The 20,906-nt window shown below is 31.1% G+C and overlaps 1 protein-coding gene across 1 annotated transcript; it reads right to left on the bottom strand.

Annotated features, from left to right (window-relative positions):
• Positions 1-17,325: 17,325 nt before the first annotated feature.
• On the bottom strand, positions 17,326-17,874 carry LOC148177682 (uncharacterized). The gene is made up of 2 exons (XM_088032896.1): positions 17,797-17,874; positions 17,326-17,758 (listed from the first exon to the last, which is right to left on the bottom strand). Exons 1-2 carry the CDS (start codon positions 17,860-17,862, stop codon positions 17,423-17,425), a joined length of 402 nt encoding a protein of 133 aa, XP_087889022.1. The 5' UTR covers positions 17,863-17,874; the 3' UTR covers positions 17,326-17,422.
• Positions 17,875-20,906: the final 3,032 nt, after the last annotated feature.

Raw genomic sequence — 20,906 nt, 5'->3', positions numbered from 1 at the left:
AAATTCTGTATCTTAAGCTTCAGAATCTTGTAATTTGGTACAGTTAATAAATGAGTTAAAAGTAGTAATTTCCTAAAATGTCGTCGATTTAGAGCAAACACAACAAAGAATACAACGTGTATTATAGAATTTTGAAACTTTTAGTTTTACCCTGAACATAAATTTTTTTAAAATAATCGTTTTTTGCTCCAAAATTTTATAATTAGGTACAGTTAACAAATGAGTTAAAAGAAGTAACCACCCGAACATTCATCTCTTTAGCACCCACACAACTAAAGGTACACATTTTTTATCAAATTTTGAAACTTTTTGGTTTTTCTAAAAATAAAAAAAAATTAAATCTGCATTTTTTGTTTCAGAATCTTGTAATTTGGTACAGTTAATAAATAAGTTAAAAGTAGTAATTTCTTAAAATGTCGTCGATTTAGCCCAAACACAACGAAAAATACAACTTGTTTTATAGAATTTTGAAACTTTTTGTTTTACCCTAAAATAAAAATATCTAAAATCCGCGTCTTTTGTTCCTGAGTTTTAATAATTTAGTACAGGTAATAAATAAGTTAAAAGTTGAAACGTCCATCGCAGTATATTTATATATTTTTAAATTTTGAACCGTTTATATTCGTTCTAATTCATTCAGAAGCGTCTGAGATTTTCGTAGGCTTATATCTCCGGAACTAGGCCAAATAGAAAAATACGGTTTGCACCATTACCTTCCTCTTGTTTTATGCGATAAGAATTCTCCAGTCCGCAACCCATTTTTGCCAACAATGCCGCAGAAAACCCCCAATTCCTTTCAACCATTTAGCAACAATAACGCACCCATCGAATTACGTAAGGCCGCACGTGGGGTGGTTCTCCAGTCATACATAAATGTCACTTACATGTCTAACGGGGGTGACCCGTAATGGGGTATTTAAACGCCGCCTTGGGGTAATTGCTATTAATAGCGTATGTTTTGGACAGCCCTTTGCATGTTATGGACACGATAATGAGACTTTGACTCTTCAAAGCAAAGATTTCCGCATGCATCACCGACCTCGTGAGGTCCTTTAACCATTATTTCCGCATGCTCCATATCTGTATTAGATTACTTATTATGATAGAACCGATGCAATTTTACAATTTTACGTCTGACCGACGAGTTTTTTTTATGTGCGTGTTATTGTGTTGTGTTTGTCGTCTAACCGAGAATAATCGGCGACTGTAACCGATCGAGCTTTTCATTAAATACGAAACGGATAGAAGGGGTGTGAACAATGGGATGGAACCGTACGAAATAAAATAAAGAGCAGATCAAAAAAAGAATAAAAGGACATATGCCTATAATACCGACGTGTGCTGTCTGTTGAAAATTTAATATTTATTTATATAAAACTGTTCGACACGGGTTTTAATAACTTTAGCAAGGGGTGATCGCGGTTTTGCATGTTCTGAGTCGTGCAGCGAAATTATGAACATTTTTCTAGTTTACAAGAATGGTAAATCGTTTTGCTCCAGCCTCCAAAACTTCTCGGACTCGCCATATTCTTAACTTAAATATTTAGTACGATATACTACTTTTAAGTCATTTATTAACTGTATCAAGTCATAAAATTCTGGAGCAAGAAATACAGATTTTAGAAATTTATATTTTTAGAACGAACCAAAAATATTTTGAATTCTATAAAAAAATTATATCTTTGGTTGTGCTGGCGCTAAAGAGATGAAATTTAAGAAACTTACTACTTTTAACTCATTTATTAACTGTGCCAAATTATAAAATTCGGGAGTAAAAGACGCAGATTTTAGAAAATTGTATTTTAGGGCAAACCAAAAAATTTCAAAATTCGATAAAAAAATGATACTTTTGGTTGTGTTGTGCTAAAGTGATGAAATTTAAAGACGTTACTACTTTTAACTCACTTATTAGCTGTAAAAAATTACAAGATTCTGAAGCAAAAAATGCAGATTTTAGAAATTTTTGTTTTTAAGACGACAAAAAAAGTAAAAAAAAAATTATAAAAAAAAATATGTCTTTCGTTGTGTTAGTGCTAAAAACATGAAATTTACGGAGATTGTTACTTTTATCACACTTAATAAAGTGTACCAAATTATAAAATTTTGGAGCAAAAGAGGCAGATTTTAGAAATTTTTATTTTTAAGGCGAACCAAAAAGTTTCAAAATTTTATAAAAAAGTGGTATTTATAAATGCTATAATGAAATGTGTGAAACTACATTAATACAAACTATTTTGAACTCGTCTGTTAATTGTACGAAATTTCAATATTCTAGAATTTTAAATTTGAGAAAACTTTCTCTTGGAAGACGAGCCAATTTGCAAAACTGCATTATAAACGCTATAATTTCAAAATGTGTGATGCTACAGAAATAAAATTTCCAGAGGTTACTACTTTGAACCCGTTTGTTAACTGTACCAAATTGATCAAGTATGTCAAATTTTATTTTTTTTTTGACAAACGCGACAAAAATTTTAAAAACTTTTTAAAAATGCTATAATTTTATGAAGTGCAATCCTACAGAATTCAACCTTGACGAGGTTTATATTTAGTACTCGTTTGTTAACTGTATCAAATTTAAATATTGTAGAACAAAGACGTCAAATTTTGGAAAATTTCTCATGACAAACAAGTCAAAATTTGGAAAACTACTTTATCAATGCCATAATTTTGAAATATATATTGCTACAAAAATAAAATTTTGGGAAATTACTATTTTATACCCGTCTGTTAACTGTGCCAAATTACAAAATTAAAGAACGAGTGTGTCAAATTTTGGAAATTTGCTTTTGATGAACGCGTCAAAAATGTCTAAAAAAATTCTGGTAAATGTTATAGTTTTAAAACCCGCATTCCAAGGATAATCAAATTTGGTGAGATTTTTATTTTGAACTCGTTTGCTGACTGTGTCAAATGACTTTCTAGAATAGGTTTGTCAAATTTTGAAAAATTTCCTTGAAAGACGAGTCCAAAATATTCAAAACTGCTTTATAAATGCTATAATTTCGAAATGTGTAATGGTAGAGAAATAAAATTTTGTTAGCACACTATTTTGAACCCGTTTACTTACTGTACCAAATTACAAAATTATAGAACAAGCGTGTTAAACTTTAGAAATTTTCTTTTGACGAACGCGCCTAAAATTTCTAAAACTTTCTTGTGAATGCTATATTTTAGAAACGCGGAATGCTACAAAAACTAAATTCAGTGAGATTGTTATTTTAAACTCGTTTGTTGAGTGTGTCAAATTACAATATTCTAGAACAAGCCTGACAAATTTTGTAAATTTTGTTTTGACGAACGCGCCAAAAATTTGCAAATCTTTCTTGTAAATGCTATAGTTTTAAAAGGCGCAATGCTACAAGAATAAAATTCAGTGACATTTTTATTTTTAACCCGTTTGTTCACTGTGTCAAATTACAAAATTATTGAACAAGTGTGTCAAATTTTGGAAATTTTCTTTTGACGAACGCGCCAAAAATTTCTAAAACTATCTTGTAAATGCTATATTTTCGAAACGCGGAACGCTACAAATACCAAATTCAGTGAGATTTTTATTTTAAACTCGTTTGTTGGGTGTGTCAAATTACAATATTATAGAACAAGCCTGTCAAATTTAGAAAATTTTGTTATGACATACGCACTAAAAATTTGCAAAACATTCTAGTAAATGCTATAGTTTTAAAACGCGCAATGCTCCAGGAATAAAATTCAGTGAGATTTTTATTTTGAACCCGTTTGTTCACTGTGTCAAATTACAAAATTATTGAACAAGTGTGTCAAATTTTGGAAATTTTTTTTGACGAACGCGCCAAAAATTTCTAAAGCTACGAGACAAACGCGCCAGATTTCTAAAATTTTCTTGTAAATGCTGTAGTTTTAAAACGCGCAACGCTCCAGGAATAAAATTTGGTGAGATTCCTATTTTGTACCAGTTTGTTAATTGTACCAAATTTCGATATTTTAGAACGAGTATATCAAATTTTAGAAATTTTCTCTTGAAAGACGAGCACAAAAATTGCAAAACTGCTTTTTAAATGCTATTATTTTAAAATACTGAAATAAAATTTTGAGAGGTTACTATTTTAAACCCGTTTATTAACTGTGTCAAATTTCAAAATTATAGGACAAGTGTGTCAAATTTTGGAAATTTTCTTTTGATGAACGCGTCAAAAATGTCTAGAAAAATTCTGGTAAATGTTATAGTTTTGAAATCCGCATTTCTAGAATAACCAAATTTGAGATTTTTATTTTGAACTCGTTTGCTGACTGTGTCAAATGACTACTTTCTAGAATAGGTATGTGAAATTTTAAAAAATTTCCTTGAAAGACGAGTCCAAAATATTCAAAACTGCTTTATAAATGCTATAATTTCGAAATGTGTAATGGTAGAGAAATAAATTTTTGTTAGTTCACTATTTTGAACCCGTTTATTTACTGTACCAAATTACAAAATTATAGAACAAGCGTACTTTAGTAATTTTCTTTTGACGAACGCGCCAAAAATTTCTGAAACTTTCTTGTGAATACTATATTTTAGAAACGCGGAACGCTACAAAAACCAAATTCAATGAGATTGTTATTTTAAACTCGTATGTTGAGTGTGTCAAATTACAATATTCTAGAACAAGCCTGGCAAATTTTGGAAATTTTGTTTTGACGAACGCGCCAAAAATTTCTGAAACTTTCTTGTGAATACTATATTTTAGAAACGCGGAACGCTACAAAAACCAAATTCAATGAGATTGTTATTTTAAACTCGTATGTTGAGTGTGTCAAATTACAATATTCTAGAACAAGCCTGGCAAATTTTGGAAATTTTCTTTTGACGAACGCGCCAAAAATTTCTGAAACTTTCTTGTGAATACTATATTTTAGAAACGCGGAACGCTACAAAAACCAAATTCAATGAGATTGTTATTTTAAACTCGTATGTTGAGTGTGTCAAATTACAATATTCTAGAACAAGCCTGGCAAATTTTGGAAATTTTGTTTTGACGAACGCGCCAAAAATTTGCAAAACTTTCTTGTAAACGCTATAGTTTTAAAACGCGCAATAACTACAGGAATAAAATTCAGTGAGATTTTTATTTTAAACCCGTTTGTTAACTGTGTCAAATTACAAAATTATTGAACAAGTGTGTCAAATTTTGGAAATTCTCTTTTGATGAACGCGTCAAAAATGTCTAGAAAAATTCTGGTAAATGTTATAGTTTTGAAATCCGCATTTCTAGAATAACCAAATTTGGTGAGATTTTTATTTTGAACTCGTTTGCTGACTGTGTCAAATGACTACTTTCTAGAATAGGTATGTCAAATTTTGAAAAATTTCCTTGAAAGACGAGTCCAAAATATTCAAAACTGCTTTATAAATGCTATAATTTCGAAATGTGTAATGGTAGAGAAATAAAATTTTGTTAGCACACTATTTTGAACCCGTTTATTTACTGTACCAAATTACAAAATTATAGAACAAGCGTGTTAAACTTTAGAAATTTTCTTTTGACGAACGCGCCAAAAATTTCTGAAACTTTCTTGTGAATGTTATAGTTTTGAAATGCGCAATGCTATAACATCCAAATTTGGTGAAATTTTTATTTTAAACCCGTGTGTTAACTGTATCAAATTTCAAAATTATAGGACAAGTGTGTCAAATTTTCGAAATTTTCTTTTGACGAACGCGCCAAAAATTTCTGAAACTTTCTTGTGAATACTATATTTTAGAAACGCGGAACGCTACAAAAACCAAATTCAGTGAGATTGTTATTTTAAACTCGTTTGTTGAGTGTGTCAAATTACAATATTCTAGAACAAGCCTGGCAAATTTTGGAAATTTTTGTTTTGACGAACGCGCCAAAAATTTGCAAAACTTTCTTGTAAACGCTATAGTTTTAAAACGCGCAATAACTATAGGAATAAAATTCAGTGAGATTTTTATTTTAAACCCGTTTGTTAACTGTGTCAAATTACAAAATTATTGAACAAGTGTGTCAAATTTTGGAAATTTTCTTTTGACGAACGCGCCAAAAATTTCTAAAACTATCTTGTAAATGCTATATTTTAGAAACGCGGAACGCTACAAATACCAAATTCAGTGAGATTTTTATTTTAAACTCGTTTGTTGGGTGTGTCAAATTACAATATTATAGAACAAGCCTGTCAAATTTAGAAAATTTTGTTATGACATACGCACTAAAAATTTGCAAAACATTCTAGTAAATGCTATAGTTTTAAAACGCGCAATGCTCCAGGAATAAAATTCAGTGAGATTTTTATTTTGAACCCGTTTGTTCACTGTGTCAAATTACAAAATTATTGAACAAGTGTGTCAAATTTTGGAAATTTTTTTTGACGAACGCGCCAAAAATTTCTAAAGCTACGAGACAAACGCGCCAGATTTCTAAAATTTTCTTGTAAATGCTGTAGTTTTAAAACGCGCAACGCTCCAGGAATAAAATTTGGTGAGATTCCTATTTTGTACCAGTTTGTTAATTGTACCAAATTTCGATATTTTAGAACGAGTATATCAAATTTTAGAAATTTTCTCTTGAAAGACGAGCACAAAAATTGCAAAACTGCTTTTTAAATGCTATTATTTTAAAATACTGAAATAAAATTTTGAGAGGTTACTATTTTAAACCCGTTTATTAACTGTGTCAAATTTCAAAATTATAGGACAAGTGTGTCAAATTTTGGAAATTTTCTTTTGATGAACGCGTCAAAAATGTCTAGAAAAATTCTGGTAAATGTTATAGTTTTGAAATCCGCATTTTTAGAATAACCAAATTTGAGATTTTTATTTTGAACTCGTTTGCTGACTGTGTCAAATGACTACTTTCTAGAATAGGTATGTGAAATTTTAAAAAAATTCCTTGAAAGACGAGTCCAAAATATTCAAAACTGCTTTATAAATGCTATAATTTCGAAATGTGTAATGGTAGAGAAATAAATTTTTGTTAGTTCACTATTTTGAACCCGTTTATTTACTGTACCAAATTACAAAATTATAGAACAAGCGTGTTAAACTTTAGAAATTTTCTTTTGACGAACGCGCCAAAAATTTCTGAAACTTTCTTGTGAATACTATATTTTAGAAACGCGGAACGCTACAAAAACCAAATTCAATGAGATTGTTATTTTAAACTCGTATGTTGAGTGTGTCAAATTACAATATTCTAGAACAAGCCTGGCAAATTTTGGAAATTTTGTTTTGACGAACGCGCCAAAAATTTGCAAAACTTTCTTGTAAATGCTATAGTTTTAAAACGCGCAATAACTACAGGAATAAAATTCAGTGAGATTTTTATTTTAAACCCGTTTGTTAACTGTGTCAAATTACAAAATTATTGAACAAGTGTGTCAAATTTTGGAAATTTTCTTTTGACGAACGCGCCAAAAATTTCTACAACTATCTTGTAAATGCTATATTTTAGAAACGCGGAACGCTACAAATACCAAATTCAGTGAGATTTTTATGTTAAACTCGTTTGTTGGGTGTGTCAAATTACTATATTATAGAACAAGCCTGTCAAATTTAGAAAATTTTGTTTTGACATACGCACTAAAAATTTGCAAAACATTCTAGTAAATGCTATAGTTTTAAAACGCGCAATACTCCAGGAATAAAATTTAGTGAGATTCCTATTTTGTACCAGTTTGTTAATTGTAGCAAATTTCGATATTTTAGAACGAGTATATCAAATTTTATAAATTTTCTCTTGAAAGACGAGCAAAAAAATTGCAAAACTGCTTTGTAAATGCTATTATTTTAATACTGAAATAAAATTTTGAGAGGTTACTACTTTAAACGCGTTTGTTAACTACACTAAATTACAAAATTATAAAACAAGTATTCAAATTTTAGAAATTTTCTCTTGAAAGACAATCTAAAAACATTTCTTATATTGTCTTCTTGTCTACATTATAATGTTTTTTAAATATATCATTTAATTTCTAATTGTGTTTTATTTACATTTTCAAAATTGTGCCCTGAATTTCGTTCGTTCAACGTGAAATTCTGCGTAAAATGAGCACCTGTCCTGCAATATTTGCTCTATAAAAACTAAACTAAACAATCACATTAAAGCCACAAAATACGAATAAATCTCAAAAACGAAACAGCGGCGGTCAATTGAAGCAACGAGGGTGGCGAAGGCGCTCAGATTCTCTTTCCCTCCAAAGAATCGGCACACAGCCACCGCCACCGCCTTAGTACGATATTAATCTTCAAGCTTCTGCGGTTGATGTATATTATATTGGATATTATAGCCGGGTAAAAACCGAAGCTGCAGCATTCCGACACAAAGCGCACTTAGTTTTATTGTGTCTATATTAATTAACATCTCGGCTATAATGGAACGAATTGGCGCGTTTCCACCACCGTCATATACAGGGTGTTTCCCATCAACATGCAAAGATGCCAATTAATCATCGATTAGACGCATGGTTAAAGGCATCAACCCTTTAGGAACGTCTGCTTTTGTACTCGGTTCGATTTCACAGATGGATGAATCGGCAGAATAACGATACTAATACGTGTGTGGATGTATGCGTGTTTCATCCCTCCGCCATCACACATCACCGGTCTGAATGTGTACCGATGTGTTTTTAAAGGGCACTAAATTGTTGTTTTTACTTCGAGTGCTTGCTAAACCCGTTCAATTTAAATATTTATGTGCTAATTTGACTTTGAACCGGAAAAAAGGCGCTGCGCTACCGATTTACCTCGACACATGCACCGGAAAAAATCCCATTTCTGAGAGAACGCGAAGCGATTTTTTAATTTATAAAGCCTCTTGTTTTTGACAAGGCGGAATTATAAAAGCGGGGGCGAGGGGCACAGAGTCCGCTTTAATTATTCTTTATTTCATCACAAATTAATTTCTTTCTTTCCCGTGTCGGGGAAAGTATTGTCGTCGGATGAAATTACTCCCTTAATTAATTTATTTTTTATGTATTATTTATGTGCGCCGCATTTAATTAAACCAACACTTTTCAAATTCCAAGTAGATTTTTCTAGTCACACGACGTCGACGTTTCAATTTCGTCGAGTTACCGCATCGTTTGGCGCCGGGGGTGGCCTCCCCCACCCCCGTCCCTCCCTTTTCAGTCCGCTGCCGGAATACATCTCTAATATTCGAGTGAATCGGAGAAAAACTAAAACATATATTCGGATCGTTTCAATTTCTGTTTCTGGCATATTTGAACGTTAACTCTCTATATAATATGAATGCTTTAACTTTGCCGGGATTTCACAGTGGTTCAGTTCACTCTTTCGGTGCGCAACCGAGACCCCAAGCAAAGAAACCGCCTGGACTGCATTATAATGCATATATAATGTTATATTGCAAAAAAGTTCGTGGCTGTGTGCCGATTCTCCGCCGCGGAATGGATCGATGGCGCGCTAGAAAAAGTATGATACGCAACTAAGGTCTGTCAAGTGGCCCCGTTCCCATTAGCGGGACCGCTTTATGGCCCGCGTTCGCGATTTATGTGACGCATTATAGCGAAATAAACCACTTTTTTCACAGCTATCAGTTCGTAAATCAATATTTATTGGAATGGAATTGATTCGGAATTGTAGCGTTCGAAAGGGGTGAAGTTTTAAATTTATCGCCCGTCCCGGCGACAACTGAAAAAAGAATAAGCTTGGGTGATATATGACGTTTCACAAGTGTATGTTGCTAACGTCTTTGAGTTACGACCGATACCAACATAAATCGGATAAAGGAGCGTTCACGCGCTCGCCCTACTGTGAAATTCATGCAAATTTAATCATTCTAATGAGCCGTGCCGCCCTTATTTATATTGAAAATATTTTAATAAACGGAATGGCTTCTGTTTATGCTAAGGGCACACATATGACGTAATTAGTTACGGGTGTCGTCTACTAACCCTTCATTTGAGCTCACTTATGAAACTATAAGCGAGAGGATGCTTTATGGGGTTGTGAATATGTCTGCATACACAATGCTTGCTTGTATTGAAAATTAATTGAGAAGCATCTGCACGAACAGAGCTTTATCCTGGTTACTCGTACACCAAATTATCTAGAGTTTATTTCGGGCGCCGGAAAGGAAGAGAAGCCAAAGACGGACTGGAAGACCAAAATTTTTATTTCTACGTAGGTATGTTCCTTTTGTTTTCTTTTCTTTTTTTTTACTCACTTCCTTACTTCTTATTCAAAATTCACATATCTGTGGCAATTTACACAATAGAAACTTCTCCAAAGTTTTTCAAATTATGAAATTTTATAAAAAATAATCAAAATTTTTGGTTCGTCTTAAAGCGGATTGACACGATCACATTTTTTCTCAAATTCTTACAAATAAAAATTCTAAAATTTTTACGAATAAAAATTGGAGCATTTATTTTCAAACAAATACTTCTGTGGCAAACGGCAAAAAATATTTGCAAAAAAGTTTTAAAACATTCTAAAAATTCACAAATAATTTTACAATTCTGCACAGTAACAATGCGCCAAGTGAAGAGAATAAACTTTCAAACCGCTGATTTTAGAGGTTAGCAAACAGGAAAAAAATGTCTGCATTAATTTTGTGACAGATCTCGAACGTCAGTTTGAAAAAAAATCTCAAATTTTTACGAATAAAAATTTGAGAAAAAATGTGATCGTATGTATCAAACTGCCTTTAAATTAAAATTAAAAAAAAATAATTTTTTTTTGCTCTAAAATTTTGAAATTTAGCATAATTATTAAACAGTAATAATGTCTCCAAATTTCATTGTATTTGAATAAAAACTGTCCAAATAAGTTTATAGGAAATGAGAGGAATTATTAGTTCACCTAAAATTAAAATTTGAAAAAAAATTTTGCTTAAAAATTTGAAATTTTGCACAATTCGCGACGTGAGAATTATAAGGTTCTAAGTGATTTTTTGTGAAAATTTAAATTGTCGGTTTTTGCGATTTTTTTAAACATTTTCTATCATGTATAAAAAAGAAGTGAGTTAATATTTTAAAAAGCCGAAATGATTTTAATAGATCCTGCCATTTTTTTAAATAAATGCTTAATAAATTAAAGAGATATCACTGATAACGTGAACACGGATCAATTTAATGCAAATGTTCTCAGGTCGCGAATTAATAAACAATACAAATGTGATAATTCCTCCAAATTTTATGCTTTTGGGATAAAAACTTTATATTTTACAGAATCATATAGAAAATAATCAAAATTTTTGTTTTGACGAAAATAAATAATTAAATAAACTCTCTTTCTTGCTCTAAAATTTTGAAATTTTGCCCAATTAATAAACAATACTAAAGTAATAATTCCTCCAGATTTTATAGTTTTAGAATGAAAACTTTCTTGTTACGAAATTTTATAGAAAATGATAGGAATTATTGGTTCGTCTAAAATTAAAATTTTCAAAAAAATCTCTATTTTGCTCAAAAAATTTGAAATTTTGCACAATTAATAAACAGTTCTTAAGTAATATTTTCTTCAAATATTGTATTCGAATTAAAACTGTTCAAGTTGCGTAATTTTATAAAAAATAATTTTTTATTAAATTTCTGGTTCATCTAAAATTAAAAATTTTAAAAAACTTCTATTTTGATTTAAAATTTTGAAGTTTTGCACAATTAATAAACAGTATCAAAGTGATAATGCCTCTAAATTTCATTGTTTCGGAATGAAAATTTTTTATCTTACGGAATCATATAGAAAATAATCGAAATTTTTGGTTCGTCTAATTGAAAAAAATGGCTTTTTTACTCTAAAATTTTGAAATTTCGCACAACTCACAGTTCTAAAGTAATAATTTTTTCAAATTTCATTATATTCGAATTAAAACTATCCAAGTTATAGAATTTTATAGAAAACGATCGAAATGTTTGGTTTCCATGAAATAAAAAAATTCCAAAAAATCTTTTTTTTACTCAAAAATTTTGAAATTTAGTAGAATCAATCAGCATGTCTAAAGTAGTAATTTTTGAAAATTTCACTGTTTTAAAGCTAAAACTGTACAAGTTTCGGTACTTTATTAAAAACAAATAATTCAAAATTAGTTAAAATCGTGGCAAGGTCGGAGTTTGGAAGAGACTGAACAAACTCCCAATGAATTTTGTGGGCAATTGTTGTCAAATTCCCCCTTGTTTGGTATCGAGTGTTGGTGTTTCAGATTTGTTTGGGTCTCCGTGTATGCAAATCCCATGTAAATGTTGGTGTGTCACGGTTACCCTCACTTAAAATAATATTTACCCTTTGATGTTGTTTAACTTTTAATATTTGATTTGATTTGAATAAATTGGCCAGAATTGAATAAATAATAATTTGCATCGTCCGTTTTTCCAGCCGTTCGAATAAATCCATAATAGGCCTCGAATGAATCCAATTATGGCGTTTTGTTCCGGTGGAATGGAATCATTATAACCTATGGCGTCCGTTTTTGCGTGCGCCATGTGCTTTCATAATCTTATATTAATAATTCAATGTTCCCTCTATTATAGTAATAAAGTAATATGTCATAAAGAAGCCGGAACTGCGACCAGATGGCTCAGATTTAATATCACCCCCTTTGTCGGCTCGCGTCGCGCATCTTCGCCCATCATCGCCACCCTTCGCAATAAAACTGAGATAAATGAGAACAGATAATGGGGATTTATTAAAATCACGACGAATTGCAACAAGGACACCCGGAGCCGCTTCCGGGTCCGGTCCTGGATTTTTCTCTCGCGCCCGCTTTCCACGACAAAAATCAATCAAGTCGCTACACGGCATTTACAAAAACGTGTTAATCGCATTACTAATGGACGCCGGGGGCGGCGGGGACGGGGCAGAAGAGCTGCACGGCCGGAATCTGGAAGTGACAGGTTTTATAAGGGTGTCGGCCGCCTGTGGAGCTCAGCGGCGTGCGTTGCTGAGGGGCGAGAAACCGAGACAAATGCAGAACAATGCCCGGAGCCAACCGGAAGATTTTCGATTGCGGAGCGGACAGAGGGGGCTCGTTTGCTAGAGATATTCAATTTATTGGCGAAATTTTGGGGTGGAGGACGGATCCAGGACCGTTTATTGAAATTAACATCTCTAGTTTGATTCATTAATTGTCTCCACCGGACTAGTGAGGGCAATGCGCGGAAAATCATATTCCTCGGATTTTCTAGATTTTCTGGATTCCTCTGATTTTTTGGATGCTTCGGATCTTTTTAATTTTTCACATTCTACGAATTTCTTAAATTCTTCATATGCTTTGATTCCTTCACATTCTTCCAATTCTACAGATTTTTCAACTGTGAGATTCTCCAAGATCCTTTTGTTCTCAGATTATAAAAAAAAATTTGATTTATTGTAAAAAATTAAATTTTCAAAAACTTGTCAAGCTCAACCAAAAAAAAATTTGAATCTAAAATTTAGCACAGATAATACAAAAGCTCAAAGTAATAATTTCTCTAAATTTCACTATTTTTTAATCAAAACTGCTCAAGTTTTGGAATTTTATAAATACGATCTAAAAATGTTCATTGTTCTCTATAAAAGTCCGTAACTTGGCCAGTTTTCATTCTAAAACAATATAATTTGGTGAAATTATTAGTTTTTTACTGTTTATTAACTTTATGAAAATTCAAAATTTTAGAGCAAGAAAGATTTTTTTTAATTTTTCAATTTTATTGGAACTACGATATAATTTTCGAGTGTTTTTTATAAAATACCGTAACTTAACCAGTTTTAGTTCTAAATCAATAAAATTTGGAGAAATTATTACTTTGGTCCTATTTATTAATTCTGCAAAGTTTCAAAATTTTAGACCAAAAAAAACATTTGTTTTTAATTTTTAATTTTATTTGATCCAAAAATTTTGATCGTTTTCTATAAATCTCCGTAACTTGATCAGTTTTGATTCTAAAAGAATAAAATTTGGTGAAAGTATTACTTTTTTACTGTTTATTAACTGTATTAAAATTCAAAATTTTAGAGCAAGAAAAAGATTTTTTTAAGATTTTCAATTTGGTTGGAATTAAAAATTTCTATTGTTTTTTATAAAATTGCATAACTTGAACAGTTTTTGTCCTATAACTATAAAATTTGAATAAATTATTACTTTGGTCTCGTTATTAACTAACTAGCTTTAATTTTCAAAATTTGAGAGGAAGAAAAATATTTTTTTGAAATTTTTGATATTGGACGAATCAAAAATGTCTGTTGTTTTCTATAAAATTTCGCAACTTGGACAATTTTTATCCAAAAACAATAAAATCTAGACAAATTTAATACGTTGGTACTGTTTTCTAACTGTACTAAATTTCAAAATTTTAGAGTTACCAATAAATGTTTTAGAAATTTTCAATTTTATGCAAACCAAAAATTTGGATTGTTTTATATAAAATTCCTTTTACAGTTTTCATTTTAATTAAATAAAATTTGTAAAAAATATTTCTATGGTTCCCGTTTTTAACAGTGCTAAATTTGAAAATTTTAGAGTAAGAAAGAGAATTTTTGGAAATTCTGAATTTTAGGCGAATCAAAAATGTCGATCGTTTGCTATAAAATTTCGTAGTATAGACCGTTTTACTGCTAAAACAATAAAATTTGCAAAATTTATTACTTTTGTACTATGTATTAAGTATGCCAAATTTGAAAATTTTTGAGCAAAAAAAACCATTATTTTAAAATTTTAAATTTTGGTCGAATAAAAAATGTCGATCTTTTTCTATAAAATTCCGTAACTAAGACAGTATTTATTCTAAACCAATAAAATTTGGGAGAAATTATTACTTTATTGTTACTTATTAACTGTGCTAAATTTCAAAATTTTAGAACAAGAAAGAAGGTTTTTGAAAATTTTTATTTTATGCAAACTTAAATTTTTTATCGTTTTCTATAAAATTTCGTAACTTTGACAGTTTTTGTCCTAAAACAATAAAATTTGGGGAAATTATTACTGTGGTTCTGTCTATTAACCGTGTTAAATTGAAAAACTTTCGAGTAAGAAATAATTTTTTGGAAATTTTTAATTTCATTGGAATCAAAAATTTACATTGATTTTTATAATTTTTTTTAAAAATCAGCAAGTAGACTCTTACTTCCGGTATAAACGGAAGTGTCACTACAACGTGAGTGTTTTCATATGATTCGTCTTATTCGCTCACTTTCGTTCCCAAAATATCTATCATTTGTAAATTAAACTCGAACAATTTTTGTCGGTTGCGATTTAGGATTACGAAATCTTCTTCTGCTATCAGAAGAGTCTCTATTTTGACACAACAACCAATTCATCAGAGGGTACAAAAACAACTTTAATCGCTCTTAACCAGCCCTTTGAAACCTTTTCATTCCCTTCCCTCAAGGGCGAGACCACCCTGGAAGCTCCTAAAAAAATGGGAGCAGTTAAAAAAATGACAAATTGTTTTCTTTGTGCGCTGCTATTTGGGTGGAAGCTGGGAAAATCTCCGCTTATAAACATTGAAGAGAATTACGGTCATGTTTCTGTGGCATTTCTCCACAGTCGTTGAAATCCGATATTTGACAATATTCGTTCCATTTTCCGACAAGTATCGAATCTCCATTGATCCATTTGTAACCGGATATTCGTAAAAGCTCGTGCCAAATATTTGCAGATACTTAGAGACTTTGCGAAACATATGTTGGCAAATATTGTAGAGTTTCCCATCGTCCGAAAAACGGGCCGGTGCTAACAATAATACCTTTACCCCCATTACGATTGTGTTAGATTACGCATTTCGCCTATTGTGAACCGAAAATATTCCATCAATCACCCCAATGGGAAATGATTTGTCATCGAGACCATTGTGGGCACAGTTCGCGACAATAAAATTCTACAATGACTTAGTGATCTCAGTTCAAAACGATCGATCATCGTGCCCATAATGATACGCTTGTTAAACTGATATCAATTATCGAAAACTCCTCTTTTTCGCCGGACGGTTGAGATATAGCCGTCACCGAATCTTCTAAATTTTTCAGATTTTGATTGCTTCTCATTCTTCCAATTCTACAGATTTTTCAAGTTTTTCTGTGAGATTCTCAAAGATGCTTCTATTTTCAGGATTTAAAGAAAATTTTGGTTTATTGTAGATTTAAATTTTCAAAAACTTGACGAGTTAAAGCAAAGCATTTTTTGGATCTAACATTTAACACAGCTCAAAGTAATAATTTCTCTAAATTTCACAATTTTTTAATCAAAACTGTTGAAAATGTTCATTGTTCTCTAAGAAAATTCGTAACTTGGTCAGTTTTCATTCTAAAACAATAGAATTTAATGAAATGATTACTTTTTTACTGTTTATTAACTGTATTAAAATTCAAAATTTTAGAGCAAGAAAGAGATTTTTTTTAATTTTTCAATTTTATTGGAACTAAACATTTCGAGCGTTTTTTATGAAATTCCGTAACTTAACCAGTTTTTGTACTAAAACAATGAAATTTGAAGACATTACTACTTTGGTCCTATTTATTGACTCTGCAAAAGTTTCAAAATTTTATATAAAAAAAAAACATTTTTTTAAATTTTTAATTTTATTTGATTCAAAAATTTTGATCGTTTGCTATAAAACTTTGTAACTTGGTTAGTTTTGATTCTAAATGAATAAAATTTGGTGAAAGTATTACTTTTTTACTGTTTATTAACTGTATTAAAATTCAAAATTTTAGAGCAAGAAAGAAGTTTTTTTTTAATTTTTCAATTTTGGTAGTACCAAAAATTTCGAGCGTTTTTATAAAATTCCATAATTTAACCAATTTTGTCCAAAAACAATAAAATTTGAAGAAATTATTACTTTGGCCCTATTTATTAACTCTGCAAAGTTTCAAAATTTTAGATCAAAAAAACATTTTTTTTTAATTTTTAATTTTATTTGATTCAAAAATTTTGATCGTTTTCTATAAAACTTTGTAACTTGGTCAGTTTTGATTTTAAATGAATAAAATTTGGTGAAAGAATTACGTTTTTACTGTTTATTAACTGTATTAAAAATTTAAAATTTTAAGCAAGAAATAGATTTTTTTTAATATTTAAATTGTATTGGAACTAAAAATTTCGAGCGTTTTTTATAAAATTCCGTAACTTAACCAGTTTTTGTCCTTAAACAATAAAATTTAAAGAAATTATTACTTTGGTTCTATTTATTAACTCTGCAAAGTTTCAAAATTTTAGATCAAAAAAAACATTTTTTTTTATTTTTAGTTTGATTTTTAGATTCAAAATTTTTGATCGTTTTCTATAAAACTTTGTAACTTGCTCAGTTTTCATTTTAAAACAATAGAATTTGGTAAAATTATAACTTTTTTACTGTTTATTAACTTTATTAAAATTCAAAATTTTAGAGCAAGAAAGAGATTTTTTTTTAATTTTTCAATTTTATTAGAACAAAAAATTTGTATCGTTTTTTATATAATTGCATAACTTGAACAGCCTCTCTATAGCCGTCACCGACCCAACATTTATTAAAGAACTCCCTCGAAACACATCTCCAGGCGTTTCATATCTTTACAACTCAAAATTTTACCGGCGCTCTTCACACAAGTCATGAGCTCCTCGCGTTCCGCCTCCTCCAACTCTTTGATTTCCTCCACCTCCTCGAGGGTCGAAGTGACGTTGCCTTCATCATCCAACACGTAGATTTTCTCGTAGAAACACTTGTAGAAGCACAACTCGTGTTCGGGAACTTCTTCGCCTTTGGGGTGGTTGTGGATGTCGTCGATGGTTAAAGAGTGCTCTTGGAAACACTCGTCGCGCATTGCAGCCGCTGGGCCGTCCAAGCCTTTGAAGAAGTCTTGCATCTTTCAAAATAGTGAAGTTGAAGGAGATTTGAGCTTACCTGCATGTATTCACGGCAGAAGGTGGTGATGGGCAAGAGGAGGAAGATGTAGCAGTGGACATGCATTTTTGCTTTTGATTCTGTGGGAAAAAGGGACGAAATGGAATTTATATAGAGGTGTTGAAGGTTACACGTGCATGCAAGCATTGTGTGTTTTTTTTTAAAATGCCTATAATTGAATGGTAATGTTAATAATTATGGGTTTATTACAATTTGGATATTTAATAACAATGATGCCACTTTCCGGTGGTTTCAGGATCAAACGAGTGATAATATCATAATTTCTTTTTTTTTTATTTTTTTTTGTGCATACCAAACTGCATTAGTTAAGGAATTAGTCAAAAATGCAATATCTAAAATATAAAAAAAATCAAAGAATCAAATAACACTAATAATATTAATAATTAAATAAATACATTAAAATAAATAATTGTGTTCCATATTTATTACTTTTGATTGTTTAAAATAACTAGCTATAGAAAGATAGTTTGGTGTACAACAAATAAAATATTGATTATACAATACATCATCAATTATTGTGACACATTTGTTTTTCTTTTTGATTAAATAAACAAATAATAAAGAGTAAATACAAAATATAAACAAATAAAATTTATCACGATTGCATGTTTTAAAACTTAGTTTCAATGAATTATTTAGGTTCCACGAATAAGCTAGATATCGACCTAATAATTCAGTTGTTTGTTGACGTACCTGAAAAATTCGCGCAGTTTAGGATTCTGCGTGAAATTCTGCGTAAAATGAGCCGAAGCAGCGTAAGTTTGCTTAGTAAATAAGTGAGATATCCGAAGCTACGAAACTTCTATAAAAACATTAAATTCTGAAAAAGGTTTTTTTTATATTCGCTCTAATTTCGGTGATATTGAAAAAATAACGTTTCGAACCTTCAAAATTTTGGTCCACCGGCGACAACCGGAAATTTCAAACGCCTCTAATTCAGTTGTTTGTTGACGGACGAGAAAAATGATGGTAGTTTTAGATTCAGCGCAAAATTCTGCGTAAAATGAGCTTAGATAGCTCAAATTTCATTTACAAACAAACGAGATATCGTCCGAAATAGATTTTCAAGAGTTGTTTTTAGGGTCATTTTAGAGACGCTGCTTCGAAGGAAAAGGACGTTTAGTACCATTGAATTATACATCGATCGTAAGGACAGCTCAAGGTCTATCGACTGGCTAAATCTCAGATCGATAAGGCAAGTAGTTTACGAAGGGCGCTCAAAAAACCAAAAGTTTAGGAATTTTCATCGCAAAATTTTTTTAACAAAAAAAAAGGCCATCAAATTTTCGACTTTTAAGGGTGGATTCTGAAGTAAAATGAGCCGAGAAAAACGTTGGTAAAAACCGTTTCAAAAAATCTTTTGTAATTTCGGAAATAACAAGCATTGAAAATTTTCTAATCCAAAATTCATCATCCGAAACTTTGATCGCCCATAACTCAGATATTTGTGGCCTGATCTTAACGAGTCTTACCTTTTTGGATTCTATATGGAATTCTGCGTAAAATGAGCGCTAATACTTTAATGTTGCATTATAAATAAGCGAGATATCGACCGTGTCTGAATTAGAGACCAAAAAGCAACTAACTTCCATACTAAAAAAAATAAAATTTTGATTTCGAACTATTGAAAAGCGATTTCTAAGCTAAAAAATCGCGGGAAAGACGATTTCGAAAAGGGTGTTTATATATTCGCCATAATTCCGAAGATATCGAGCAAAATCGCAAACCACCAAAATTTTGACTCTCTGGCGACAACCCGAAATTTCAAACGCCTCTAATTCAGTTATTTGTTGACGGACAAGAAAAATGATGCTAGTTTTGAAATCAGCGCAAAATCCTACATAAAATGAGCCCATACAGCTAAAATTTCCTTAACAAAAAAACGAGATATCGACCGAAATAAATTTTCAGGGGGTTTTTTTAGGACCATTTTCAGAAAGCCGTTTCGGAACAAAAACTGCGTTTAGTTTTATTGAATTATGTATCGATCAAAAGAGAAGCTCGAGATCTATCAACTGGCCAAATATCAGATTGATAGGACAAATAGGTAACGAGGGGTAATCGAAAAACGAAAAATTGAAAATTTTTCATCGATTGAGTCGGAAAATTTTTTTGCCAAAAAAATTGACCATCGAATTTTAGACTTTTAAGGTCGGATTCTAAAGGAGGGTGGCCAGGGAAAAACGATGGTGAAAACCGTTTCCCAAAATCTTTCGTAGTTTCGGAGATATTGAGCTTTGAAAATTTTCCAACTCAAAATTTAATATCCGAATCTTTGATCGCTCATAACTCAGTTATTTGTAGTCCGATCTTAACTAATCTTCCTTTTTTTTACGTAAAATTCTGCGTAAAATGAGCACCAACTCTTTAATATTGCATCATAAATAAGCGAGATATCAACCGTGTTTAAATTAGAGACCAAAAAGCAGCTAATTTCCATACTGAAAAAAATTGTGAATTCGAACTATCGAAGATCGATTTCTAAACTAGAAAATCGCGAAGGTTTTTTTTTATATCCGCCTTAATTCCGGAGATATCGAGGAAAATCGTTTTCGAACCTCCTCGAACAAAATTTTGGCCCTTCGGCGACAACCCGAAATTTCAAACGCCTTTAATTCAGTTATTTGTTGACGGACGAGAAAATTAATGCTAGTTTTGGATTCAGCGCGAAATTCTGCGTAAAATGAGCTTAGATACCTCAAATTTCCTTAACAAACAAACGAGATATCGTCCGAAAAAGATTTTCAGGAGGTGTTTTTAGGGTCATTTTCGAGACGCTGCTTCGGGGAAAAGGGACGTTTAAGACAATTGAATTATATATCGATCGAAAGGGCAGCTCGAGGTCAATCAACTAGCCAAATCTCAAATCGATAGGGCAAGTAGTTTACGAAGGGCGATCAAAAAACCAAAATTTTAAAATTTTTTTGATCAAAAAATGGACCATCTAATTTTCGACTTTTAAAGGTGGATTCTAAAGTAAAATGAGCCTAGAAAAACGATGGTGAAAACCGTTTCGTAAAATATTTTTTAGTTTTGGAGATATTGAGCAATTTTCCAACTCAATATTCAATATCCGAAACTTTGATGGC

This window comes from Gnatocerus cornutus, chromosome 3 (genome assembly GCF_029298725.1).
Source record: "Gnatocerus cornutus isolate USDA-ARS CGAHR chromosome 3, icGnaCorn1.1, whole genome shotgun sequence".
Lineage (NCBI taxonomy): Eukaryota > Metazoa > Arthropoda > Insecta > Coleoptera > Tenebrionidae > Gnatocerus > Gnatocerus cornutus.
This window is presented reverse-complemented; position numbering and strand designations above follow the sequence as displayed.

What these genes read in the sequence shown, in the direction of transcription:
- LOC148177682 (XM_088032896.1), bottom strand. Translation starts at nt 17,862, where the DNA reads ATGCATGTCCACTGCTACATCTTCCTCCTCTTGCCCATCACCACCTTC. An exon ending in TCTGCCGTGAATACATGCAG is followed by an intron (nt 17,759 to 17,796) that starts GTAAGCTCAAAT and finishes CTATTTTGAAAG; the next exon opens with ATGCAAGACTTCTTCAAAGG.